Genomic DNA, 27,487 nt, shown 5'->3' with positions numbered 1-27,487 from the left:
GAATCCTCTATTTAGCTTGTGCATCATTACATCAACTAAAATATTACATTGTATAATCTTAATCTACCAAGAGGAGGTGTCTACTTTCCTACTGGTGTCTTCACCGCATCATCATGTCCAAAAAGTCATCCCTGACTTCTTTATTACTTTGGCCGACCTTCCAGAGCCAGACAGACAAGGCCTGCCGCACTTCAAACCATCGATTCATTTTCACATTTTCGCATTCAAAAGGTTTTCAATAAAAGGGTGCCTGCTCTGAAACCCAAGGTGCAGCCAGGCATGCATAAAATTTTGAACCTTGCACTAAAAAAAAGAAAAAAAAAAGATTATTTTCCCTTCACAGGCTGCACACTGTCTTTAACCTCCTAAACCCACACACTCCTGGAGGGTCCATCATTAAAAATTTATGTTGTGCAGAGGAGCCCGGTTCAACACAGAGAATTATATTTTACATTCTAGTGAGAAGCCCAGGGTTTCCACAAAAGTACCAAATGTGTCAAGCTGATACATGGCGAAATAAAAAGAATCAAGTTTTTTCTTTTTTTTTTGATAGTCTCGATTTGAAGATGACTGGTGGAGCCATTAAAAAATGACTTCTGAGATATGACTATCTGACTCGCTACAGCTTCAATGACTGGAACAAGCAGCTTTTAAACATATGCTTGAAAAATACTTAAAGGATAATCACATAAACTCAGGAGTATACGCTCACCAGTCATTTTATTAGGTACACCTGTTTAATTCCTCATTAACGCAAATATCTAATCAGCCAATCACAGGCCAGCAACGCACTTCATTCAGGCATGTAGACACGGTCAAGAAGATCTGCTGAAGTTCAAAACCGAGTATCAGAATGGGGAAGAAAGGTGATTTAAGTGACTTTAAAAAGGGCATGGTTGTTGGTGTCAAGCTGGTCTGAGTATTTCAGAAAAATGCTAAATGGTAAATTAAATAGTGCTGTTCCACTCTAACTGAGCACTTAAAGCACTTCATACTGCAGGCCTCATTCACCCAGTCATACACACACATTCATACAGTGCTTTATTCTGTGCCTAAGCACTGTGTCTAACATTCATGCAGACATCTGCACACCAGTGAATGCATCAGGGGCAACTTGGGCTTCAGTATCTCAGCCAATGATATTTCAACATGCAGACTGAAGGAAGCCAGGATCAAGCCACAGACCTGTTCTCTACTGAGCTGCACCTCGTGTCAACGATTCAGGCTGCAGGTGATGGTGTAATGGTGTGGAGAATATTTTTTTGGCATACTTTGGGCCAGCTTGGCACCATTAAGCCAGCATACCAAATAAAATGTCCAGTGAGTGTATAGCAACACTTAATATGCAATGCCTTTGCTAATGGACTTACCTTCCAAGAGTAAAGGATGCCTCCATCTCTCTCAAAATTCAGAATACGAATGTCGACCGCTCCAGAGTATTCTTCAGACACAGAACACAACAGAGTTTATCACCTGACATGTTTTTATTATCTCCTCCACAGCTTATCAAGAACATACCAAACAGGTAGTTAAATTACACTCTGTGCCTGTTAGTAACCTAATTAGACATCATGCACTGCAAAACAACTATTTTGCATTTCATCCAGCAAAGGAAAAGTGCTGTGTAGCCTATATTATTGTTACACTTTATCTAATTAAATCCAAGAATACCTAGAGCGTTTTCTTTTAAAAATGTATTTTTTATTTGTTCATGGTTTTGACTTCTGCTCCAGTCACAAAATCTATAAGAGCTTTATAACATGGATGGATATTTAATTTCCTTCTTCTGTAATATAGTTAAGTGAGAGGTAATTGATGAAATAGTGCCATCTGCTGGTCAATATAAAAAAGTAAAAAAAAAAATCACAGAAACTTTATTTATACCGCTGCTAGCTAAACTGCTTAGAAAAAAATGTCCATTATAACAGTACAGTTACAATAGAGTTACAACAAGAACAAGAGCAACAAGAAATTATCTCGCTTGAACCGGATACTGTTAGCTGAGCTACTCGTTTATCTGTGTTAAGAGTTAAAAACTATCCGCAACGAAAAAGCGCTGATTGTTGGCACCTGAACGCCTCACCTGCCATTCTGCAGACCGACGCCTCCTTCCTGAGAATATCAGACACCACATCCCTGTGGAGGTCGAACTTGGTCTGTAACCTCAACATATCTGCTCCTACTGTCCCTTTAGCTTTTAAATGGCTTAAAAAAAAAAAAAAAAAAGTTAGTCCCCTTGAGCAAGGGCAGCACCTACAACTGGTGTCTGCTCAGGCTTCCCATCATGTGACCGAAAGTCTTTATTGGTTGAAAACTGAAAGCAGTGGAGCACTGTAACTATCTGCTCCTTCCTCTTAACTTCAGAAAGTTTTTACTGAGATGCGGAAATGTCACTCCTAAACATGGCTCCTCCCTCCTCTGGGATCACAAAGCCGGGAGGAATCGCTGCCATAGGCCGAGGAGAGCAGCCGTCCAGCGGTTTGGAATCTCTCACACCGCTGCTTAACTTCACCAGGCAGTGTCAGTTTTTCCACACTAAATTCCAGTGGTTGGCTTTTTTAAGTGTATTTTCACCTTCACGTGGCCACATTTTAATATTAAATGTAATATCGATAAATCTCTAGTGACTCACTGAACTCCAAAAACAGAAAGCAGAAAAACAACAATCCATGATGTGCTCTGAACACAGTGAATAAAAGCTAGAAACAAGTAGAACACAGTAGCAACACCATCCATCTAGTAGTTAACCTTTTCAAAATGATGTTTTTAATATTTATATATTCTGGCTGGAGGAGTAGAGGGGAGATTATTATTCTAAGGAGTGCAGTTTTCCATCTTCAAACATACCTGGAGGGGATCTTTTAAAATGCAGCTGTTAATCAGTTAAATTGTTTTTATTTTAATACTCTCTGGTTTCAGCTTTTTAAATTTTATTTTAAAACTTAAAAACGTCCAGAGACTCAACGCGGAATTAAAATGACACCCTGTGGTACACTTACATTAGAGATGTTTGATGTATTTTGGTTATAGGAGCTTCTCAAAGACCACCTTCTTAAAACCATATTTAAAAAATGAATAAAATTTGAATAAAATACAATCAAAAACTACTGGAGAGTTAACATTAACTTATGAATTCGTTTTTATGTTCCCCCGTAACCTTGTACAGCTTTACAGCAATGCAGAAGTGATAAAAAGGAGAAATGAAACTAAATGAGCTCCTTCTTGCAAAAAAAAAAAAAATCAGGAGAATGAAGTTGGAGGAAAAAAACAGTGTGCATGTTATTGTGAGATTCATTCATGGATGTGGCACTCTGTGTTTCAAGCTTTTTAACATGTTATCTAAAATAATCTGCCTATTAAAGGAAATAAATCAGTCATCCACTGAAACCAGACTTCTTTTTGTGGACAGTTAATGTACTGTCGTTATTACCACATCACTGATTCCACACTCATTCACTCATTGTTGCCTGATTGGAGCACTTCTCCGCATTAAATGTGCATGTGTAGACTGGTGTTCTTCAGTATCCAACATTTGTCTTTCACCTTTGCTATTCTGGGTTGCGTGAACTTTAGTATGTGATGTCACGTGCACGGGGCTGGGAGAAGAAATTACAGTATTTTTGACTTGGAGGGGCTTTAATTAATATTTACTTAAATTCCTAGAATAAATAACGCTACAGTGGAAAATATGCAAGTCCAAATGCATTATGTTGGAGCTGCATATGATGACTAACACTGCTCCCAACTGGTGATCTTGAAAACTGCATGTTAGAAGGTCTCCCACTCTCATGCTACTAGTGTAGGCTGTAAAAATAAAATAAAATAAAGATGTGCCGCTTATGAATAATATTTAGAATTTATTTAGAAAAGCATATAAATATTTCGCCTAAGAATAGGGAGCGCCTGTATTTTAATAAGCAATAATTAAAAGAAATAAAATAAAAGTTGCCTTTTGTTATTTTGATTTTGACTGAATCATCTTCTTGTACATGTATACACGATCTTTGCAGTAGCTGATTGGCCGACGGCGCAATCTAGCCGAGTGATTCCGGAAATACACGATGGAGGTCGGAATTTTGGTGACGCTATGCGCCCGCCCCCGAGACCCCGCCCCTTCTCCCGCCCGGTTCTCTCCGTTCGTCCTTCCCCCTGCCCAGCTACACACAAGGCTGGAGAGTCTCCGGCAGCACGGCGCACAAGACAACCTACTGACAGCTGCGACTGACTCACAACCGAGAGGGGAAAGATGGAGCACAGAGACACCGACTTCAACATATTGTTAGCGACCGATTCGTACAAGGTATGGTACCTGTGGTGGTTTCAGGCGAACCGGGGACTGGGTGGAGGGGGGACTCGTTAAGAGTGAAAATTGACAAAGTCAAGGTGGTTTCATCATCGGTCCCAAGGCCATCACACTGCTCTGTGTGGCTGGTGTCCATCGGCTCACCGCGGGCCAAAGTGGGTTGGGGGAGGAGGAGAGGGCTGGTACGGCAGAGATGGTGTACCACATTCACAAAGCGAGCATCCCTCTTTGACCTAGCTTGCATGCAGGATCGCTGGTATTACCATGTTAGTTCCCCGTCGGCTTGCTAGTCAGAGTGGTCTACAGCTAGCTGACTTAGCTAGCTAGCGCACAGGGAGCGCAGCAGAGAGATGGAGGGTGTTGAAATATATATATAAAAAAAGCTAACATTAGCCACTAGCTAGCAAGTGCCGTATGAACTGCACATGGGCAAAAGCTCAGTCACACTAGCCCGACGTCGTGTTAGCCGCTATAGGGCTAGACCGTACCACTCATAATGCAATTCATGACTTCCGAGAAAACAAAAGCGAAAGTTAAAAGGAATCACGTTCAAGCCAGGCAGCTAGTCTTCAAAGGTGGCTGTTTAATGATGTTTAGCACTGGGCAAGCGTTTATATGCAGGCTAATTGCAAGAAAGGACCCGCTGCTAACTAACAATGTAAACAGAGGACAAATGCTCAGAGTATTGTTGAAACGCACGTAGCAAGTAGTTGCCGGGATGACTGCCAGGTCAATCGCCATGTGACACCATTCAGTGTTGCTGATGATATGACAGAAAATCAGAAATTACAGGGGAGGGGAGTAGGAAGGTAACATCAGAGGCAGAAAGACCAAATAGAAATACTAAACTTAGGTTCAGACTGAAATCAGGGCTGTACAGCAGTTAGATGAATAAACAATAAACTTGTAAATGTAGTCTAATGATACAAAGTAACATCTTAAATGTATGTATGCATGGAAAGATAATACCAGTTACAATGGATTGTACATATGAATCCATATTTGACAGAAAGGCAATACTTTTTCTTGGTATTATTTGTTTAAAAAATTGTGTATTTACTATGACTGTGTAGAAGAATCCCCGCTTAAAAATCTTTCCCTACAAGCATTTATACAAGGGAAAAAAGACCTGTATTTTGATTAAACAGGAAACCCTTTACTAGGTGTCACACATTAGTCATGTTTTATTTATTTGGATTCTAAAATATATCATAAAAGTGCTCTTCAGTTATATTTGAATGGCCCTATGTGTGCTAAAGCTTTCTTTTTTATTCCCAGCCTGTGAGAGAGGGTATGCATGAAGTTTCACTGGTTTCAGGGGTTCATATTGATTGTGTGTGTGTGTGTGTGTGTGTGTGTGTATATATATATATATATATATATATATTAACCTTAATAACTTTCCTCTAAACTCTCCTTAAGAATTTGTGTGATTTTAACCTAAGCTGTGACTAAGGTGCAGTCACAGCTTAGGTTTCATTTCATTGAAACGAGCATTTTTGGTTTCATTTTTATTATTATATTTTATAGTTTAATTTTTCACTTTAGGAAAAAAATAGATAAAAGTAAGCGTTAACCTGATTCTAACAGTACTGATCGATTTGTATTATTGATGAACAGCCAATGCCACTGCTGATTGTTAAGTGGATGCTAAGGGAAGAGTACCAACAGTTCCTTGTGGGTGTTTGTGATCTTAACAGAAACAAGCCTTTGGATGAGATGTGGCATTTGGTGTTAAGCGATTAAACCGAAAGTCATAGTCTTCCTTTCGGTTTAAACCAAATGTTAAGTATCTGGATTGACCAACACAGTAATGGGTGTGCCCAGTTAATCTCTTTGGAAGGCATTTACAGTGATACTCGATCCAGAATATCAGGTACATTTCCTGATGCAACAAATCCTTTAAAAGGGCTCGTATTTCATCGATTTAAATTGTATAGACTTTATTTATGTAATCAGAATTTTCTTATTAGAATATAAAAAAGTAAAAAGTGAATTTCAAAGGCCCAGCCTTTTCTGCTCCACATCACAACAATGTCAAAAGTCAGGGTGTAGCTGACGTCCAAATTCCATATCCATTCATAGAAGACAATTTTCCTGTAGCTCAAGAAAGAAACTTTTACCAAAGTGCTTTTGAAGAGCTTCTCAGTGGTAAACAGACAAAGGCTACAATTGTTTGGGGTTTTTTAGGTAGCGATAAGGTGTAACTGTGTTCAAATTAGTGCGCATCATTGCTGCAAAAGTGTATGCTTTTTGTCAAGTAGTGATAGTTAAAGGCTCAAGAGAAGCAGCAAAGGCCTGGTAAATGATAGTATAGATAAATCTTTCCTCACTGCAGCACAGACAGGTTTCATTTGTGTTGCAAGACCAGTTTAACGTCAATAGTATTGTCAGATCACCTTGTATTTATTATATCTTGGCTATGCATGACTGCAAGGGAAGGGTTAATGCAAAGAAATGCTCAGTAGTTTCATTAAAAAAAATGAAGGCACACACAGGACATATAAACAAACTCCACCTGATTGCCTTTGTGTTTTGTTTGCTTGAATTCAAAGGCAAAGTTCAGTCCCATAGCCAGGCTGGCCTATTGTCTGGGAGTGTACATCCACAAAATCCTAAGACATATTCCGGGGAGGAGTTATATTGTATATCATTATTATTATTTAAAGCAGTGCCACAGCACTAGTTTGTCATGATGTGACCACATTTACTTAATATTACACATGTCTGACCCTTAAATCTAGAGCAAGTAACAGTGAGAAAACAAGCAGGGATCCAGCATCTTGTGGGGAACATGTTTCATGTTTCTCTCATTTACATCAAAGTATTTAGGGCCTCAGTTTAGCTTTTTATATGCGTCCCCTTGCTCTTATTTTGAAAGTTCAGGTCCTACTGTCCAGCTAGTTCTGGTGCTTCCTGCTTCGTGTTTCCTTACCAGCATTGTCAGTACCATTCATCTGCTTCTCCAGCGTGTCTCTCATCCCGTGGTTGGATGGCCCAACTGCACGTTCTTGGACTGCATCTGTAGTTCTGCATCTTGAAAACTGTCTGCAAGCTGGTGAGCCACTTCAACTGGAACCTGCAGCAGGTGGAGAGCTGGTTCGGTCCAGAGTTGGAGTTTATCTATGGGATGAGACTGACTGAACAGGCAGCATGTATTGTTCTGTTATTTGTCTATGGGTTGAACTGCTAACTTCGGGCATTTCGGATCTGGGAATGACTGAAGTGTTTGTGATGGTAGATTTAAGGAAGCCTCGTGAAATATCTGAACATTTTCAGTCTTGAAAAAACAGCAGAGGAATAACCTGATATTTATAAATGGCAACCTTTGTGCCAGAAAAATACTGACACTGCTTAACTTTCTATGCTTTTATTGATATTCAGTGTCAGTGTGCATATTTCAGTGTTTTTGATTCCAAGTAAATCATGAAACTACACCCTTGGTTTTCTCAGTATGTTTGGGGTTTAAAAGCAGGAAGGAAAGAAAAGGAGGAAGCAGATGACTCCCAAACCTGTCTTCACTTGTTTTTTTTTGTTTGTTTTTTTTTGTCTGACCAGACTTTCAGTACAAACCCCAGATAGAATGAATTTATGATTGTCTGAGTACCAGAAATGATTATTTACAGTTATTTATATATGAAAATAGTAAGCTTTATTGGATAAATATCTCCACAGAGTCAAAGGGAACTGCTAAATGTTGGCACTCCCTCCCAGGTTACACTTTCAGATTGGTGATTGTTACTGTAAAACACTGAGTTGTGCAGCTCAGTAGTTGGTCTTGTAAATAAGTTATGTATTTTGTAGCTAGATAATGGACTACATGCTTTATAATCAAATATACATATATGTATCTCCTGCTGTCTTTTTATAATATTCTTGGTGGATAATAAAGATGTGTTTTGTGAGCTACGCTGTAGTTTTGTAATTCTAAAACAGTGGTTGTGTGTGTATACATCTGCATGTGTGCCAAGTGGTTGGGCCTAGTGTCATGTTAAGTGTCTTGACTCTATTTTGAGTCTTCGAAAGCCCAAAGGAAAGGACACACACAGGGGTCAGAGTAACTGAGTGGTTCATTGACATTTATCTCATCTATGCTCACTGTGGGTGTCAAGCACTTTTGTTGCTTCTTGCATATATAATGCGTGCTGTGGTCTACCATTCAGGCCGTTTTCATGGATAATTCCACCTGTGCACACAGTGTAACCTTTATGTAATTACAATAGAAACATTTAATTTTTTTCCCCCGTGGGCTGTGTGCAAATGAGATACATGTCTGTGACCCATTTTGAGCCTTGTTCATTGGGAAATACTGTCTTTTTTTTTTAATAGTAAGGTGTCCTGCTTTACCATTGAGGAAATTCGTTGATTCCTTTGATAAAACAGATATACATTTTGGATCCTGTCCCAGCTCCTATAAGGTGAGAGGCGAGGTACACCTTGGACAGGCTGCCAGACGACTATTCTCACTCACATTCACGCTTGTGGGCATTAGCAAGTAGTTAGTTTTTGTAGACAAGCTAGCATCTTCCATACAATCTATGGGCAACCAAAGCCATCGCAGTGAGGTTTTCGGTGCAGCACTGTAAACTTCTTTGTGACCAATTTCACCTAGCAATAGCAAGCAACCACTTGCCAACCTATCAGGTATTGTATACTTTTCCCTAGTGACTGGAGGTTACCATGGAGTCATTGACCAGTCTATAGGCTTGTGTGATTGGCGCCTTAGCAATCAATTTCATAGTGACTGCCAGCAATCACTCGCCAACTGGTCATGGGATACTTATTTTTCCCTAGTGACTGGTGGTTGCAAGGCAGTCACCAACTGGTCTCTAGGCATGTGTGACACATTAGCAGTAGATTGACACGTCCTTTGTTGTACTGGAACCTTTGATGTGATAGCAAATAAAATGTCTTGGTAGGACGCATTAAACGTTAAGTTGTGACCCAGCGCTGTGTAGATTGGCAACAGCCTTCTTCCTTTGCGTGGAAGAAGAGTTGTTTTGCGGTTTGAAAAAGCTGTCATTTCCCTTTGTGGTTGCTTCAACACCCTGACGTTAAACAAAAACGTAATGTTCAAGGTGTTGGGTCAAACTTCGTGTATACCAAATCCTTTAAAAAAAAAAAAAAAAAAAAAAGACATTATGCAATTTTTAACAGCTAACACATTTCATCAATTCTTTGGAAAGTTGGGCTTGTGCAGTATTGTACAATGTGCATTGTGAAAATGTTTTACAGAGCAGGCCCCTTTCCTTTGAATATTAATGATAAGGTCTTGGTGAGTCAATCTGTGCATATGCAGTTTAGTATGATAAACCAACCTGTAACACAGGCATATTAAATAAAAACCAAGTTTTTATTTAATATGCTTGTTCAGAAGGTTCAAAACAGTCTTATGGACACATTTGCATGAGCCTGCTACCAAAAGATGGGGTTTGACCCAACTTACAAATGAATGTCAGATTGAAATATGAAAAACAAAAAATGAATTGTAGTCTTAGTGTTCTTAAAATATCAGAAATAACCTGGATTCAGGAATTTATTCTTTTCACACACTTTTCAGCCGTGGCAGAGGTATGCAGTCTCAGACTGCTCTTGTTTTAGTTTTGTCCTAACTCAGTTAAAGTGTTTAGTCATTGTATATAGCTAATCTGGTTTGTCTTGTGCTCTGTTTTGGCAGGTAACACATTATAAACAGTACCCCCCCAATACGAGTAAAGTGTACTCCTACTTCGAGTGCCGTGAGAAGAGGACAGATCCCTCCAAAAACAGAAAAGTCAAATATGACAAAACTGTCTTTTACGGGCTACAGTACATCCTGCACAAATATCTAAAAGGTAAGTTTGACTCACATTTAAGTAGGGCTTTGGAGCCAGAATCAGAGAATAAACGTGACCTGCAACCAAGTGTGAGCTTCTCAGTGACAAATACAGCCAGACTGAAGGGAGTTTGGTCACATGCAGTCGCTGCTTCGGGCTATGTGTGTAAACAGAAGTGTTTTCAGTCAACTTAAATTAAATAAGGGTAACAGTTCAATAATTAAATTGCATAATGGAGACATAGAGGCGTTTGAAATCAGCTATGCACATGATATTTTCACACTCATGCTTTGGGTGCACAGTGTGCACAACCACGATTTTGCTGTGGTCCAGTGAGTCTCAGTTTCCATTCAGGCTCCACGGTATACCAAAGGATTTTTACCTGTTAATAAGAACACCTGTTAATAAGTGTAGCTGAGAAAGTCAACATCTAGACTTTGCAGGGCCTTTTACAATACTTGATTGGTCCCTGTGAGAGCACTTTATTTTGTTCTTGCCTCTACAGGGCAAGGTCAGCGTACAGGGTCAGTTACAGACTAGCAATGCCTCAAGCTCTTCAGAGTCATTGCATTGCTCAAGGACACTTCAGCAGGGCAGGTGGTTTCTGTTCAGGTTTGCAGCAACAGTTCTTTAATTCATCTGAAAAACAGCAAGGTTACAGTGTGCTTCACATTGATTAGACTGTACAAAACAAACATAAAACAAAGAATCCAGGTTGGGAAAGAAAGGCGAACGCAGGACCAGCCTGAAATAAGCCCAAAACATTCTACGCTCTAATTAACTCAAGATGATTAACGCTGACGTTCACGTTACTTAATGTGATCCTGAGAGGGCAAGAGAGAGTGTCGAAAGAATGCATCTCCCTCATGTCTCTTAAGCGGATTTCATGGTGTGGTAACAGAGGTGCGGAGAGAGTGCCATGGGTAACCGAGAACACAGACAGAGAGGACAAAAGCACAGCTGCTGTTTCGCTGTCTGAGGGAGAAAAGCTGGCTCGGCAGCGCGTCCTTCGGAGCACAGCGATTAGACCATCTACTAGAGATGCTTCCTTGATCCTCTAACCAAAAGTGTGGTTAATTAATTTCATGAACAAGGAAAAAATCATAGTGAAAGTGAAAACAGAACTTTTCCTTTACCCAAACCAATGTGTTCAATAAAAAAAAGGGGGGGGGGGGGGGGCTCCCTATTAGAGATTTTAACCCGATAATTCATTCTTGCAAGAGGGTCACATTAAAGTAGCTTAGTATAAAATCTAGAAACCACAGAAAACAGCCAGTTTCACTCACGCTTTATGGCTTTATAAATAATGACAGTGGGAATAATACACACACAACAAAAAAGCAAATAATTTAATTTCTTAAAATGTCAAGCTTTTTCGTTTAATTTCCTAATATACCGCATAATATATATCTGTGGTATATTGTGTTTAATAGTTTCCATGATATAGAAACTAGTCAGACTTGAAATGGAAGGAGGTAGTTAGTGTCACATGTTTTGTGGACAAAGATGCCTTGTCAACAACTTTAAATTTGATTACTGTTGCAGACAGTTGTGTAGCACTCCAGTTCTGCAGTATTTGTTTTCACCAACATCTCTCTCTGTACCCTCTGCTGCTCCCTCCCTTATTCCCCACCTTCTTCCTGCTCTCCAGGAAAAGTAATAACTCCACAGAAGATTCAGGAGGCAAAGGAGGTCTACAGAGAACACTTCCAGGATGATGTTTTTAATGAGAAGGGGTGGACTTATATTTTGGAGGTAAGAGAGTACTGAAAGCTGCTAAAAAAAAAATGTCTTTCTTTCTTTTTTTTTTCCCCCTACATGATCCTTTGCAGTTGCACAAAACAATTTCTAGGCATATTTGTAGGTAGAGTCCACAAGGAATACAGACTGTTTCAGGAATTGTGTTTATTGAGGAACAAGTTGAAAGTGTGTGTACATACACACAAGTGTATCTTCATTTTTTTACATGAAACATTGTGAAGTTGATGTCGCATGTATCAAAGAAGTGAGAGATCTGAGACGTGCACACCAGGAGTGTGGAAGACAGTGTTGATTTAACAGCATAAGAATCATTATTTGTGTGTGAAAAAAAATGCTAGTTTTCTCTTAAAGTCCCAGACCGAGGCAGAGAAAAGTCTAAAAGCAACTAGAAGGAAACATGTATGTTAATTTTTTTTTTTTTTGCCCTATTTCAGCTAACTTAATTTATATCAAATTTGAAATTCTAGTATTGTGACAACCCTGTTAATAACTCCCCATTGAGTTGAATGTGGCCAGAAAGAAGCAAAACAAATGTGTGAACATTTTCAGCAGTTGTTTGATGATTAAAATTCCATAAAACTTTCAAACATTTTGAACACGAATCTGAAATAAATGGTTGAATGGGAACCTCTTATGCTTTTCCCGTTTTCTGTCATATATACATTTTGTATGCTGTTACAATGGTGGATGCACAGCTAAAGAAGCTACTTTCAGCCACTCCCTTATTCATAAGAGGTCCTTTAAAACAGCAAACATAATAGCAACATTAAGCACAGAAATGTTGCCTAGTTTTGGTATCGGGCATGCATCTTCTTGTTTGCCACAAAAAACTGAACAAATCTAGTTCACATCAGGTTTGAAATGTGTATATTCTTTGCATAATACGACTGCATCTCCACAAGCACAAGGTCCAGCTTTACGAGAAACTGCATTGCTGCCAAATGTGTGCCAAAGACTCGGTACAAGCCACGAAGAAGAAGCTGTGATACTGACTTGTTATGTTTGCATACGTGCCTTTGTGTTTACAGAAATACAATGGACACCTGCCCATTGAAATCAAGGCCGTGCCAGAGGGGAGTGTCATTCCTCGAGGCAATGTATTGTTCACAGTGGAGAGCACTGACCCTGAATGCTACTGGCTCACTAACTGGGTGGAGGTACGTTTGTTTTTTGTTTGTTTTTATGGGCCCAGGTTGGGGTGAATTCTGAGAGGGCCCTGACGTGACGTGTTTTACTCGTTTTAAAGATTTAAGGTCTACTTTTTATGCGTAATTTATAACAAAAACATCGATTTTGGCCCTTCTTTAAATCTGTCTCGTGTGGGTTCTCTTGCTTTTCAGCGCAGTGCTAAATCACAGGAGAAACCCTTCACAGTGCCACTACTGGAAGAGCTCTATCAAGTTAAAAGCCGTTGTAAATTTCGTAGCCCTGTGCCCTCATACAGCAGTGAATTTTTTTATGTGCTCATCACATTGCTACTAAAACTACTTCGCTAAGCTTAGTAATACCATTTAATGGGTTTTTTTTGATAATTCATTGAAGAAGGAAGACATTAGCAAGGTTTATGCCCTATTTATTACAATAGAGAGTTAATAGTTATATAAAAGCCATAAACAATTTAGCTTGGCAGCATGCCCTGCAACACCTCATGACTTCTCACTAAATTGCAGTTTTGTCATAGTTTATTGCTTAATACCCACTCGGAGACTTACTTGTGCTGCAACTGCAGCAAAGGAAATCACACAAGTTGAAAAGTACAAAAGGAAGTTGCTTATGTTATTTTTACAGTCTAGATGCCATGAATTCATTCAGAGGAAGAAGTGAAATGTATGTTTTGTTGGCTGCAGACTGAACAGCTCAACAGTTCTGGAAAATGCACTTTTTTCACTTCTTTGTTGAGATCAAGGTGAAAATGTTGATACCACTTTGCTGACTCTGTAAAAGGCAAACAAAATCCACCTACCAGCCTGTTTTAAACTTGGTAACTTTTATTTAAAGGTTAAGATGAGGGGCTAGCTCTACCTGGACTACAGAAGACTGCCCTGAACTGTTGTGTTGTACATTAACAGAATGACCTGAACATATACTGTATATACTACCTGCTTTCTTCCTGTTTCCAGTCTTTGTTCTAAGCTGACCTAATTACATTTAGCTTTAGTTTCATAATACAGATAAATAAGCACATTTAGGACACATCTTTTAATCATACTGTAGGTTTTGCAAACTTTAAAAAAAAAAAAAAAAAAATTCCAGAAGAGTTTAAGTAGTGCATTTTTACACTGAGCTGCTCCACAGTGCGACTCCTCTCTGAGATCAGGATTAATTTACTAAGAATGGTGTTTTCACTTTCTGTTCTTCTTCATCTCTGACTCCTGCTGCTTCAGTTTCTTTTCACTGTGTCAAACCTTTTTGTAAATATTACATTTGACTGCTCCTGCAAATGAATCCTGCACTGATTTTCTTTTTTTTTTTTTTTCTTTTTTTTTCTCTAAGACCATGATTAAGCAGAAACAGGCATGCTTTTGTTTACGTCTGTTGATGCAAAAAGCTTTTTATAATCTGTACACACACACAGCACATTAGTAAGTTTAGAAACTCTAATGTATCCTAAGAGTAGTCTACATTTGGAATCATTATGGGACACGCACACCCTCGACTCTGTAATGGCATCGTACTTGGAGGTCACCTACAGCCAAGAGCACTGTGACGACACCTTCACACACCCGTTTAGTACGTTTCTGTGGCTGATATAAATACACGCATAAACAGACACACACAGGAGGGTTATTCTTCATGGCTGAAGTAAAATTAGCTGTAGCCTGGTGTCCTTGAGCTGCATTATTAGGTCATACTCTATTTATCTCTTTCCCCTTCACCGTCTGTCCCTTCTGGTTTACCTTCTTATCATTTTCTTCTTTGTCATACCCTTTGTCACATCATTTTTTTCACTTTCTTCTCTATAGCTTTCTCTTCTTGTTATTTTATTTTATTTTATTTCTTTTTTTCCATTACCTTCCCCATCCTCATCCTGCTTTGTTGTTCCTAATCACCCTCCATTTTGTTCTGGGACATTGACAGAGTAGTTATGTTGGTGTGTGTATGTGTGTGTGTGTGTGTGTGTGTGTGCACTTGTCCATGTGCATTCCTCCTTAGTGTTGTTTTTACTGCTGCCCCATTTTACCATGGCAGGCAGTATCCTTTACAAACTTGCATAACGGTGAAAAAAAGAAATATTGTGCAATAATAATACATAGATTGTATTTATCTATTAAAGACACAGTTATTACTACTACACGTCCGTGCTCCAGTCTTGTTTGGTCTGTTTGTGCTGTTGGCAAACTGATATCCTTAATCACATTGAGAAAAGGGAAAAAAAAATCGGGGTGTTAGATGTTGTTTGTGTGCTAAAAATTTGTCATTTTAGCCCACTGCTTAGGGAGTTGTTATGTGTGTATAGTGTATAGTTTTTTTGGATATAAAAGAGATGTTATTGTCGTGAATTTAAAATAATAGGATGCTTTTGTAAGGTGTTGTAGCTGCATAAAGGCTAAAAAGAGGTTGTTTTAGCCCATTGCAAGAGGGTTGCCAGGTAGCATCATGGTGTCATAATATATCACTGCATAACTCAACTTTTGTGGATATAAATTAGATGTTACTGTTTTGAAGTAAAAATGATTTAGTACTTTTTAAGGTGTAATAGGCACATAAATCTATAAATGGATCATTTTAGCCTGTTTCTTGGTGGTACCAGGCAGCACAAGGATATCATAACAGGGGCCTAAGATGTACCCATGTGCCAAGTCTGTTTGCTCAACTTCTGATAGTCTAAGAGGAGTTGACAGACAAAGAAACACACACACACACACAAGCAGAGATTTTGTGTGTAATCGTAAGATAATTACAGTTCACAAAAGGAAAATAACAACTTGAATAAATGAAAAATGTGAAAGTATTTATCTGAGTTCATTTACACATAGTGTTATGACTTCCAGTATATTGAGTCATCATAAAAAAGGTCAACATTTATATAAGCTTAAGTACACGCGTATTCCTTTTACATTTATCGCTGGGAGGGCACGAGCTCACACTATCTGAAATACCTTCAAAGCTATTTGAGTGCTGAGACTTGTTTTAAAGGTTAAGGTTAGCATTAGGTAAATGGCAGGGTCAGGGGCTAAATGTCAGTGAACATCCTCACAAAGATAGCCTTACAAACGTGTGTGTGTGTGTGTGTGTGTGCCTGGACACTGGACTTTCTTTGGCAGTCACATGAATGCATATTATGGTATTATAATTAGGCTGAGGATGCATGTGACCTGCTCAGCGTTATGAGGTAGAAACATGCTGCACAGTGTTAGGAATCAAGCAAAGAATCAGAGCTGGAAGTCTGCAAACAGTTTGTACTGCTTTAGTTATAGTTTGAATTTTACTCCTGCTTGCTGTCTTTATCAGCTGTTAATGAGGTTTAACACATTAACAGCTAACAATAAACGGTGCCAAAACAGTACAGTTACATAATGTCAGTTTAATGTTCTTCTTTATAACCCTGTGGTGAGCTTAATATATAGGTTTCTCTTTCCAGTAAAGCTGACACTTCACTGCAGTATCTGTTCTTACTGTAGCTTAAATCTGATCCAGGAATCTGATGAAGGAGAAGAGCTTTTGAAAGTGACGGCAAAACACTGGCAGATTTTCACAGACGCATGTGTTATGCTGCGGACTGCAGAAACTATGTATTCATAAAAATTTTCCAGGTGGTGGATAGTACAGATAAGCCACTTGTTTTTTTTATTGAAGTCACTGACTGTGGTCCAGAGTTGACATGGAACAAGGAATGTACTTTTCCCAGAGTTTATCTTTGGGGAATGAGCAGACTGCTGTGATCCCTCTGAGCCTGTTAGTTTTGGGTTTTAGTACCATTTACATACTGGGAAAGCAGAAGAACTGGGCCAGACATTCACTGGTCTGTTCCCTGCAGGAAAAAATAAATAAATAAATAACTTGAAGTACAATTTTTGCTCTTTTTTTTTTTTTTCTTTCTTCAGTTATTTATAATTAGGTTGATGAGCTGAGAAAGGTTTGCCATAATAAATGGATGTGGAAAAACTTTGCTATGGAACATAATGGCACCCTGAACCAGTTATAAATGTCCGCTAAGGTGAGGTGAACTCTCCTTTCTTGCTCCATCAGACTATCCTGGTTCAGATCTGGTATCCCATCACTGTGGCGACCAACTCTAGAGAGCAGAAGAAGATCCTCGCCAAGTACCTCTTAGAGACTTCTGGGAACTTGGAGAAGCTAGAGTATAAACTACATGACTTCGGCTACAGGGGTGTGTCCTCACAAGAGGTATGAAGGAAGCTAAAGGATTCAGATCTGCCTAATTTTTTTACTCGTAAACAGAATTTGAGTGTTTCATGTGTGTTCTTTATGTTGATGGGGATTTATTTTTATTTTTAATTTTGCACACATTTCCAGAAACTTTCCCTAAAGAGGAACAGAGGGATATCGACTTAGTTATAAACAAGGGCATCAAAGACAAAGAACATGAGACTTTGTTTAACTGGGGCCTCTTATGCTGATTTCCAGCACCATATTTTTTATTCTTGGATCCAAATCAAGTAGATTTGCATGACTCTCAGTCAAAATAATCCCTGTGTAGCTAATACCTGGCCTTGGTGCGGTCCCTCAGTTCAATTAATGTTTTAGCTCCCTTAGTACTTCCTTTAAGTCAGATCTTCTCTGATTGGCTACCCCTCGTAAACGTGAGGTTTGAGCAACAGGTGGATGGGGCTTCTGTGCTTAAAGCCAGAGCTGTGTGCCTGAGATGACTGAAGCTATCTCCTCTCTGTGACATCAAAGAGCATCCACCGCTTTAAAGACGACAGACAATAAGGGAAAGAGCATTAAGGTACTTTAGGGTTGTTAAAACAATTCAAGGTCTATAACCCCTCCCATCCTCCATATTCACAGACTGCTGGCATAGGAGCCTCCGCCCATCTGGTCAACTTTAAGGGCACAGACACGGTCGCTGGCATCGGAGTCATTAAGAAGTACTATGGCACCAAGGACCCTGTGCCAGGCTTCTCAGTCCCCGCTGCTGAGCACAGGTACACACATACTTTGATAAAGGCCTTATTTATTTAGAGTTAATCTGTAAAGGACTTTATGTCCCTAATATTTGTCTGTGTAATGTACCATGCTTAGCTGTAGTGTAGGGCAGTATTTGATCACCTGCTTTTAAACTTGTGAAGATTTAGTATGAAGTAATGACGGGTGTCCTTTAAAGGTTTGCACAAGCTTTAAGCAATTCAGACATGAGCAACCCATGCAGGCTGTTAAATTACTGCACACAGTTTTAATTATCAGCATATAGGCCATGTAATCATATATTCCCAGAAAATACAACAGGAAAGTCTCAACTGTGTTCATCTCCATTGCTGCTTGTGATGAAATGGTGTACATTTTGGCCAAGCTCCGGCTCTGGAATCCAGCTTTTTCATCCACAGATAAGGAAACTTGCTTCAAATAACACCTAATTGTCACCCAAAGCTGTTGATGTAGAGATTTTGTCAGCCAGAGTGAATATTTATTCAGCATTTGGCTGATGTTGGTGTTAATTTTCTCCCCTGACTAGTGCTTGGTCACCCTCGCAGTTATTATCTGGTTCGTCTATTTCATTTGGTGAATGGTGCCGTGATTGGCTGGAAGTGAGGGTTTTGATTGGCTGCTGCCCTGGCGCACGTCTCTCTCCATTTATCCTGCTCACAGACACCTCGCCCTTTTCTGTTTCGCTCTCATGCACACGCACAGCCACTTCATACTCGCCGCCAGCACTGTTACTGCTGCTCCAGCGCACCCTTCTTCCCCATACCAGTGCATTGTGGGATAGTGGCTGGAGTTGTTATAGCAACTGTTATGCAATGGCCTCCCTCCTGAAATCAGTTTCATTTCTACCTCCTCGGTGGGAGGAGTCACAGTGAAATTCCACTTTGTAGCTGATGTCAGGAGAGGAAAGGGAGGGTTGATTTTTAGAGGATAGGTGTGTCCCCCTCAGAGTCTTTTTAGGCCTTCACTGTATGAAGGGGAAATTGTTTTTAACTAATATTTTGAACACCGTTATGTTCAAAATTATTCTTGGTGCATGATGCATTAACTAGACACATTATTAATATTTTGGTTACTTAATTATTTGATCTTCTTTTCCTTTTAAAAGATACCAATTCTCATAGGTACACTTACAATTTTTAAGGTACTTAGCAGGTAGGGTGTTGGACTTCCCTCACTTCTCTTACTCTCCCAGGCTTACTTTCTGATGTGAAGATCAGGGGCTTTCGGTGGGCCATCCAATCTGTTTCTCCTTGTCAGACTCTGCCCTGTTGATGCTGGGTGATGACAGCATCTAAAGTGCAGACAACTATTGCAGGACTGTACATAGCAGAGAACAGTAGTGACCAACTAATTATCTCATGCCCCCCATGTTAACAGACTTGTTATTCAGCTCTTTTGAGCATTTATATGTGACTTCTTTTATATCTTTTGCTTTTGCTCCAACACCTTACAAAGTGTCTCATATCTAAACTATCAAAAACCTGTACGATCATGTTTGGTCTCATCTTAGACTAAAACCTGGCGTGCAGCGCCCTCTTCTGGACAATCTGTTGCATTGTCACTTGATCATTGTGTTCTGTCTTTTCTGCCGCTTGCTCTCCTTCTTCAGATGTATGTTTAACTGTGCTGCCATCCTCTCTGCAGTACCATCACAGCATGGGGGAAAGACCATGAAAAAGATGCCTTTGAGCACATCATCAAGCAGTTTCCCAGCGTGCCTGTGTCCATAGTCAGTGACAGCTATGACATCTACAACGCCTGCGAGAAGATTTGGGGAGAGGACCTACGAGGGCTGATTGAGACACGCAGCGCAGATGCCCCGCTCGTTGTTCGACCAGACTCGGGAAACCCGCTCGATACAGTTTTGAAGGTGAGCTCACACGAACAGCTTTACTTTCATCTAGAATCTTTAACCCGGCCAGGAAAGGAAACTGTTCCTCTTTATACCGCCTTCTCCATCCTCTCTTCTTTGACTGTTAATAGGTTTTGGAGATTCTTGGTAAGAAGTTTCCACCAACTGAGAACTCTAAAGGGTTCAAGGTTCTCCCTCCTTACATTCGAGTCATACAAGGAGACGGGGTGGATATCAACACACTGCAAGAGGTATATAGACACATGGCGTCATACGTGCAAAGATTTAAAGTGGCAACAAGGTTTGATTGTGTAATTTTTGTTCCACAGATAGTGGAGGGAATGAAGCAACACAGATGGTCCATTGAGAACATTGCCTTTGGGTCTGGAGGGGCTCTGCTGCAGAAACTGACCAGAGATCTGCTCAACTGCTCATTCAAATGCAGCTACGTGGTCACCAATGGACTAGGGGTGAGAACTGGATCAATTAGTTTGTCTACATTTTTATAAGCAACTTTTTAATCCTAAAGTGTGTTTTATATATGACCATTGATGATTAAATTCAGATTCCACAGACTTTTTAGAAATGTCCTTTCTCTTTCAGTGTGACATTTTTTTTTTTTAATTCTTATTTATTTTTGTGCTGTATCTCAGGTGAACGTGTTCAAGGATCCAGTGGCAGACCCCAACAAGAGGTCAAAGAAAGGTCGTCTGTCTCTGCACCGGACACCGAGTGGAGACTTTGTCACTCTGGAGGAGGGCAAGGGTGACCTGGAGGAGTATGGCGTGGTGAGTTCACTCCACGCAGTAGCACACAAAAACCCTTTTCTGTACTTAAATGCTTCTAGGTAGTATAAATGATTTAATACCAACACAGTTATTCTCGCATTTGTTTTCTCTCTTTACTCTTTCACCCCACGCTAACTTTTGTTTTCCTTTCCATTCCCCTCCAGGACCTGTTGCACACCGTCTTTCGTAATGGGAAGATTGTGAAGACGTACACGTTTGACGAAGTCAGAGACAATGCTAAGCTCAAAGAGAGTGAGCTTGAAGAGCTGCTGCACTGAATGCAGTCCTGCTAAAACCCCACATGATATCCAAATCCCCCCTCTCCCCTTTCAACCTTTCACCTTTTTGGCCTCCACTATCGGCCTAGAAAAATGGAGGTAGTGTGCACTGTTAATAGACCCCCACTCTTGAAGCCTGAGAATTCCTTCAAAATGTTCCTAAAAACCTTAGATTCCCTTAAATTTCCAGAAATTTCACTCTTTGTTCCAAAATGCTGTTTGTTGGTTCTCCAGCAGAGTGGGGAATGAGAATTTTGGAAACTCCTCAGATCAGTGACAAACCCCTTTAGAGTTGGGGGTGGGGGGTGAGTGAGGGAGACAGAAGGAAAATGTGTTTTTATTGTACGCAAAAGATATGACAGATGTGAGAGAAGTCGTGATTGTGATGTTAGAACGTTAAAATCTTTGTGCTACTGCCCCTAAATTGAAGTCCGGCGTGTTGCACTGAGAGGCCGGTTACATCTCAACCTAATGAATGCTATTGGCTGGCTGCTGGCAGGCGGCACGTCGGCAGACCTTTTCCGTGACGACACGCGGGCAGTTGAGATGATTGTAGGTTTCTGAATGAGTTTTTTGTGGGTGCGTGCCGAGTGAAGCCAATGAGTGAGAAAGAACCTGATGGAAAGAAAATCTAAAGCCACACCCACACGAGTTAACATTCTCCGTGTATCCTGTACAGAACTGTTTAGGAAAAAAAATTTTACCTGTCTGAATCTACTTAGCGTCGTCTTTTTGTGTGAAGGAAGAAAACGGTGAACATGATATAATGCGGTGCACCAATAACACTTGTACTTGGTATAACAGGAAATCATCAACACCTAGACTGTAAGCATGAGCAATGAAGAATTTTAGCAGTAAAAAGCCAAATTTATAATAGGCCAGTATTTATCAAGTACTTGCATTCTACCACCACAAATTATTGGCGCATCTCTGGAGGTATATATGATCATTTACTTGCAGTTATGTTGCCCACAGTGTATTCACATCGTGAAGGTTTGATCCACAATCCAGTCACACCACAAAATCACAAATAGTGGAAAAAGAAAGAGGAAGGTTTATCAGAAGATCTGAAGTTAATTTTCTTTTTAATTCCCATTGATTTTCTTTTTTTTTTTTTTTTTTTTTTTCCCCAAGAGTCAGGTTTGAATACATGCAAATAGACATTCAATTCATATTGTTAAAATAGTTGTTAATAGATGTTAAAATCTCACCTTTTTTTCCCCCTCAGTCTTCAAGAAGCCCTAAGATTAGATATCCCCAATGAACTTTTAAGAATCAGGTTTTTGGATTGGGTCTTCATGATGGTGAATGGTCAGTCATTGCTATTAATAAGACCAAGAGTTGATGTAAAATATACATTGCAGAAATCGTCTTCACTGGAATGACGACGATTAAAAACTATGTGTTTATGAAAGATGACCTGCATATGTGTGGCGCCTGGATTGAAATGTTTGTTACATGTTGATTCTGATGTCTTTGTGTGTCCGTGTGTGTGAGAGACATTTTTCTTCCTTTAAAGGACTGCGTGATATTCCTTTTATGCAAATGTGTTTGTTTGTCGTGGGAATAAAACAACATTCTTCCTGGCCTTTTATTCTGAAAGGAGACATGGCGTCGTGACAGTCACGTGGTGATACACTAGCAAGTTTGTTTAACTCTTTGGCAGCCAAGAGAAGAAAGAAACAAAAACAAATACTTTCTGACATTAACATGCACCAGCCATGCGTTGGTAGTTGGTGAAGCATAGTTGCTGGTCAGCAAAGCATTGCCCTTAGTATCACTGCCTTAACTTTTGAAGAATGGTTGTTTGAATTCATTGCCCTGGTATAAATGGGGTTTCGCTTGCTAATGCCTTTTGGAGTTGATCAAATTTCCATTCAGAGCATCTTAGCTGAGTGTCACGATTGTGGTGGGTGTCATTTCTTGAACTGGCCTTTTCAGAGTGAAGGGATTTTTTGCTAGTAGAGAGCTAGGAGCCGGTGACATCACAGGACAAATAAGTCAAAATTGTTAAAAGTACCTCTTCGTTGATCCAGAGCGACTTAACTTAGTGTGATCCACGGGAGACGAGTCTTTTGGTGATCCTCAAAATTCACTTAGCACCACCAAAAGGTTCGCATTTGAGTTGTGAACTGCCATTAGTAGTCGTTCCAGGCGGTGATTTACTCCTAATCGTGTTCGGCTCCAACACACCCTCACAGAGCTGCTGTCCTGTTAAAACTTTAAAACCTCCAGGTGATCATTTATTCCCTGGCAGTGCACCCGATTCTGACATTCAGCTGCTTCATATTCATAATTTCACACGTTATGCCCTTAGGGAGCTCCACAGAGCTATCACGGTCTGCCCCTGAGCAGCTTCACTGGAATATTAGACCATCAGCGACCTTTTATTTAATTTTATTTTTATTATTTTTTTTAAACCTTTTGTCATGGACACTGACCCTGCTAGCTTTGCTTGATGAGACCTGTGATGTCACCGACTCCCATTCCTCTCCACCAAAAACAGACAAGCTGAGTGAATCACATGCTGATGCATCAGATCGTTGTAAAATTTTCCTTCTGGGTTTTTTGTTTTTGGTCGCTGCTGTTACCTGTAAGATCATTTGTTATCCAGCTGTCACAGTCCTTTTTTCTTTTCCAATTACAGGGGTGCATTTAGTAAAATTTTAATTTTACTATTTTGATACTGTCTTGGTTCTTACCTCAGAGAAATCTTATTTTGTATGACAAAGGAAAAAAAAATGCCAGAAATATTGCATTAAATATCCTTATTTACAACTGATGCGGCCATACTGCCTTCACACTTGTACATAAAACAAGTAGTTCAACTGAAAGCATAGAGGGCAGGATAGGGAGACGATCACACTTGATAAAATTATTATTTTTGTCAGAATGATCATTTTTGTACCAACAGAAGAATATCCAAAACTGCTTGACAGAACTAGAAGTGTGACTGTCAAGCTTTTAGCTTCTGTTTGTGTGTGTGTGTGCGTGTGTGTGTGATGAATGGAAAAAGTGTGAATACTTTTTTTTTTTTTTTTTTCCCCCTTCCTGTTGTTGTTGTTTTACTTGTATGTATATGTTGATTGTTCCAAATTCTCTCCCAGCACAAATGATATTTTAACTAACATAACATGCTATGTTGTCAACAATACATTGATTAAAGATGCCACCCTGTCAGTTTGAAGTGCTTCATTTATCGTGCCTCCTTTTTTGTATGACCAGTAGCATCAGTCTTTTCATCAAGTGCCTCGAAAACAACTTACTGAAAAAGGATGCAATGATTTGCAAATCTCATTAACCCATATTTTATTGACAGTAGCGCACAGAAAACTTGAAATGTTTCAAATGAGAAATTTGTACCATTTAAGGAAATGATGGCAGCATCACAAAATAGTTGAGACAGAGCCATGTTTACCACTGTGTACTAACAGTCTGTGCACGTCTGGGAACTCAGAAGACCAGCTGCTGGAATTCTGGGAGAGGAATGTTGTCCCATTCTTGTCTGATGTACTGTAGGATTCTAGCTGTATATATATTTTGTTGACGCTCCAAATGTTTTCAGTTGATGAAAGGTCTGGGCTGCAGCCAGGCCGGTTCAGTAGCCAGACTCTTCTACTACAAAGCCACGCTTAGCTGCAGTATGCAGTTTTACTGAAATATGAGAGGCCTTCCCTGAAAAACACATCTGGATGGGAGCATCTGTGGATGGCACCATTGTGTTCACAGTGATTTCTGGAAGTGTTCCTGAGCCCGTGCAGTGACAGAATCATGCCTGTTTTTCATGCAGTGCTGCAGTGCTTTAGTGTTGATTTTTGGCCTTGTCCCTTGCATACAGAGATTTCTTCAGATTCTCTGAATCGTTTATTATCTACTGTAGAAAGTGAGATACTCAAAGTATTCAGAATTTTATGCTAAGGAACATTATTCTGAAATTGTTCCAGAATGTGTAGTTGCAGATTGGTGAACCTCTGCCTGTGTTTACTGAGCTGTTGACAGTGAGCCTAATTAGCTGCAAAATGTTCCTCCAGCTGTTTCTTCTCCAGCCTTTTGTTACCCGATCCTGATTTCTTTAAGACGTGTTATTTCCCATTGCTTTTCATGAAATGCTAAAATGTCTCAGTTTAAACATTTGATACACTATATTTCCAAAAGTATTCACTCACCCATCCAAGTCATTGAATTCAGGTGTTCCAATCACTTCCATGGCCACAGGTTTATAAACCAAGCACCTAGGCCACCTGTGCAACAAGTCCAGTTGTGAAATTTCGTCACTATTAAATATTCCAAAGTCAACTGTTATATCAGTATTATAACACAGAGGAAGTGATTGGGAACAATATTAACTCAGCCACAAAGTGGTAGGCCATGTAAAGTCACAGAGTGGGTTCAGTGGATGTTGAGGTACATAGCGTGCAGAGGTTGCCAACTTTCTGCAGAGTCAGGTGCTACAGACCTCCAAACTTCAGGTGGCCTTCAGATTAGCTCAAGAACAGTGTGTAGAGAGCTTCATGGAATGGGTTTCCATGGCCGAGCAGCTACGTCCAGGCCTTACATTACCAAATGCAATGCAAAGTGTCGGCTGCAGTGGCATAAAGCACGTCACCACTGAACTCTAGAGCAGTGGAGATGTGTTCTCTGGAGTGACAAATCGTGCTTCTCTGTCTGCCAACCCAATGGACGAGTCTGGGTTTGGCGGTTGCCAGGAGAGCAGTACTTGTCTGACTGCACTGTGCCAAGTGTAAAGTTTGGTGGAGGGGGGATTATGGTGTGCAGTTTTTCAGGAATTGGGCTCGGCCCCTTAGTAGTTTCATGTTCCAACATGACTACACACCAGTGCACAAAACAGGTCCATAAAGACATGGATGTGCGAGTTAGGTGTGGAAGAGAATGACTGGCCTGCACAGAGTCCTGACCTCAACCTGATGGAACGTGTGAAGGCAGACGAGCAAAAACTTTTGGCAATATAGTGTATGCTTTCTGTGTTCTATTATGAATAAAAATATTGGTTTATGAGATTTGCAAATCATTGCATTCTATTTTATTTACATTTTACACAGCATCCCAACTGTTGTGTAATTGGGGTTGGACATGTTGTGTGTGTACAGTTGAATTATAAAGCCTTAGTAATTATTACGGCAGCAAAGTAAGAAAGTGTTAAAGAGTGACTCCACATATGGACATAAATGGTCAAGCAAGCGTCAGATTTTTACACAGGAACTGGCTCTTTGTTTTACTTTTCCAGGTGACAGCAACCCTTGAATTGTGGTGTTTCTTTAAATCTAGTCAATCTTTAATCAAAGGTTGGGGCATTATGTAGATTTGATTAGTTAACTCTATGATAGCTAAACTGTCCCTTAAATCTGCAGCTGGCTCAAATTAGACAAGGCCAAAAAGAAGAGTAGAAATAAAAACTGCACAGATTCAAGTATAAAAGATGGACATAGCTTCTAGTGCTGAAAAGTGAAACCAATGCAGAAGTGCCTTGAAACTACATTCTCTTTAATCACCAGCAGAGGGCTGCAAAAAGACTTCCAATTGTATAAAAGTCTATGGGCAAACACCCCTCTCTGAATTGAATAGGGTGTTAATGTCATTTAGTAAGCTCAAGACTTCGTAACGGGGCTTCACTACCCAATGGATGACATCACGGTGGCTTCATCCAACTTTTATACTGTATGTGGCACAGACTCTCTGTTCTAAATTCCTCCCACCTCATGACTTCATCCATTGGTTTTGGATTCTGTATTTTGAAGCTTTAAGTTAAGCATTTCTGGCTCCCACCTTGCTTCTTGGAGGGGTTTTTGTTGTTGTTGTTGTTTTGTTTTTATATATGGCCTTATTAACTCACCTAATTTGAAAGCTACCTGGCCAAACTCCCCCGTGACAAGCTAAAACCCTGAGAACTGAGCTCAGATGAGGTGCAGGAGTCTAGTCACCTCTCAGATCACTTGGAGAAAACAAAATATGCTGAGAAAAAAAAATATTGGGCATTGTTTTTGTCCAGTGATGCCAAACACATGTTTATTGCTTTAGATTTTATTCTTACCTATGGTAAATATGATGTAGTTTTGTACGTATGCGGTGAAATATCCCTTTATTTTAACTGGCACTTGCAGCTGATGCTTGTGATAATTCTCAGGAATTCTTCTCCCCGCACTTTGCTAAGAGTCATATGACCCAGTCAGTACCAAAGAGGCGGTGCACAGTTTCTGCAAACTGCGCAGGGGGCGGCAGCTTTTCAGCGGATGGATCCAATGACAAACCACTGGGACACTTTCGATACTTTTTGGTACTCAGAAGTGAGATAATTATAAATTTCGTGCCTCCTGGTGTGAATTTGCATGGGCTTTCTGCGGTAAACCCCCACTACATACATTGCAGCTGCAGGATTTTCCAAGTTGCTTTTGTGGCTTTCATTTTTTAATTTCACCCGGCTCAGGGAAAGTACGTTTCTCCCAACAGAGTGGAGCCTCTTACATAGATGTTTCTCTTTTGTTTCAGCCTTAATTTTCCTGTAACCAAATGCACAGCGCGCACTCTGACCAAAGGCAAGGCAGAGCGAGATTTGGCACTTT

The 27,487-nt window shown here is 40.0% G+C and overlaps 2 protein-coding genes across 2 annotated transcripts in view; one reads left to right on the top strand and one right to left on the bottom strand.

Annotated features, from left to right (window-relative positions):
• The window catches only part of gsap (gamma-secretase activating protein), a 43,503-nt gene extending 41,141 nt beyond the window's left edge, over positions 1-2,362 (bottom strand). Inside the window, exons 1-2 of the mRNA XM_030720198.1 lie at positions 2,084-2,362; positions 1,371-1,441 (exon numbers count right to left, since the gene is read on the bottom strand). Of these exons, the coding sequence (XP_030576058.1) occupies positions 1,371-1,441; positions 2,084-2,171 (159 nt within the window). The 5' untranslated portion in view covers positions 2,172-2,362. The remainder of the gene's footprint in view (positions 1-1,370; positions 1,442-2,083) is intronic.
• A 1,759-nt stretch (positions 2,363-4,121) lies between these two features.
• nampt1 (nicotinamide phosphoribosyltransferase 1) lies at positions 4,122-24,096 on the top strand. The gene is made up of 11 exons (XM_030720143.1): positions 4,122-4,300; positions 9,981-10,137; positions 11,771-11,874; positions 12,909-13,037; positions 17,071-17,229; positions 17,854-17,990; positions 19,636-19,861; positions 19,975-20,094; positions 20,173-20,313; positions 20,497-20,631; positions 20,796-24,096. The coding sequence occupies exons 1-11, from the start codon at positions 4,247-4,249 to the stop codon at positions 20,907-20,909; spliced, it is 1,476 nt and encodes a 491-aa protein (XP_030576003.1). The 5' UTR covers positions 4,122-4,246; the 3' UTR covers positions 20,910-24,096.
• Positions 24,097-27,487: the final 3,391 nt, after the last annotated feature.

This window comes from Archocentrus centrarchus, chromosome 23, assembly GCF_007364275.1.
Source record: "Archocentrus centrarchus isolate MPI-CPG fArcCen1 chromosome 23, fArcCen1, whole genome shotgun sequence".
Lineage (NCBI taxonomy): Eukaryota > Metazoa > Chordata > Actinopteri > Cichliformes > Cichlidae > Archocentrus > Archocentrus centrarchus.
Note: the sequence above shows the minus strand (reverse complement) of the source record. Positions and strands in the feature narration are given on the sequence as shown.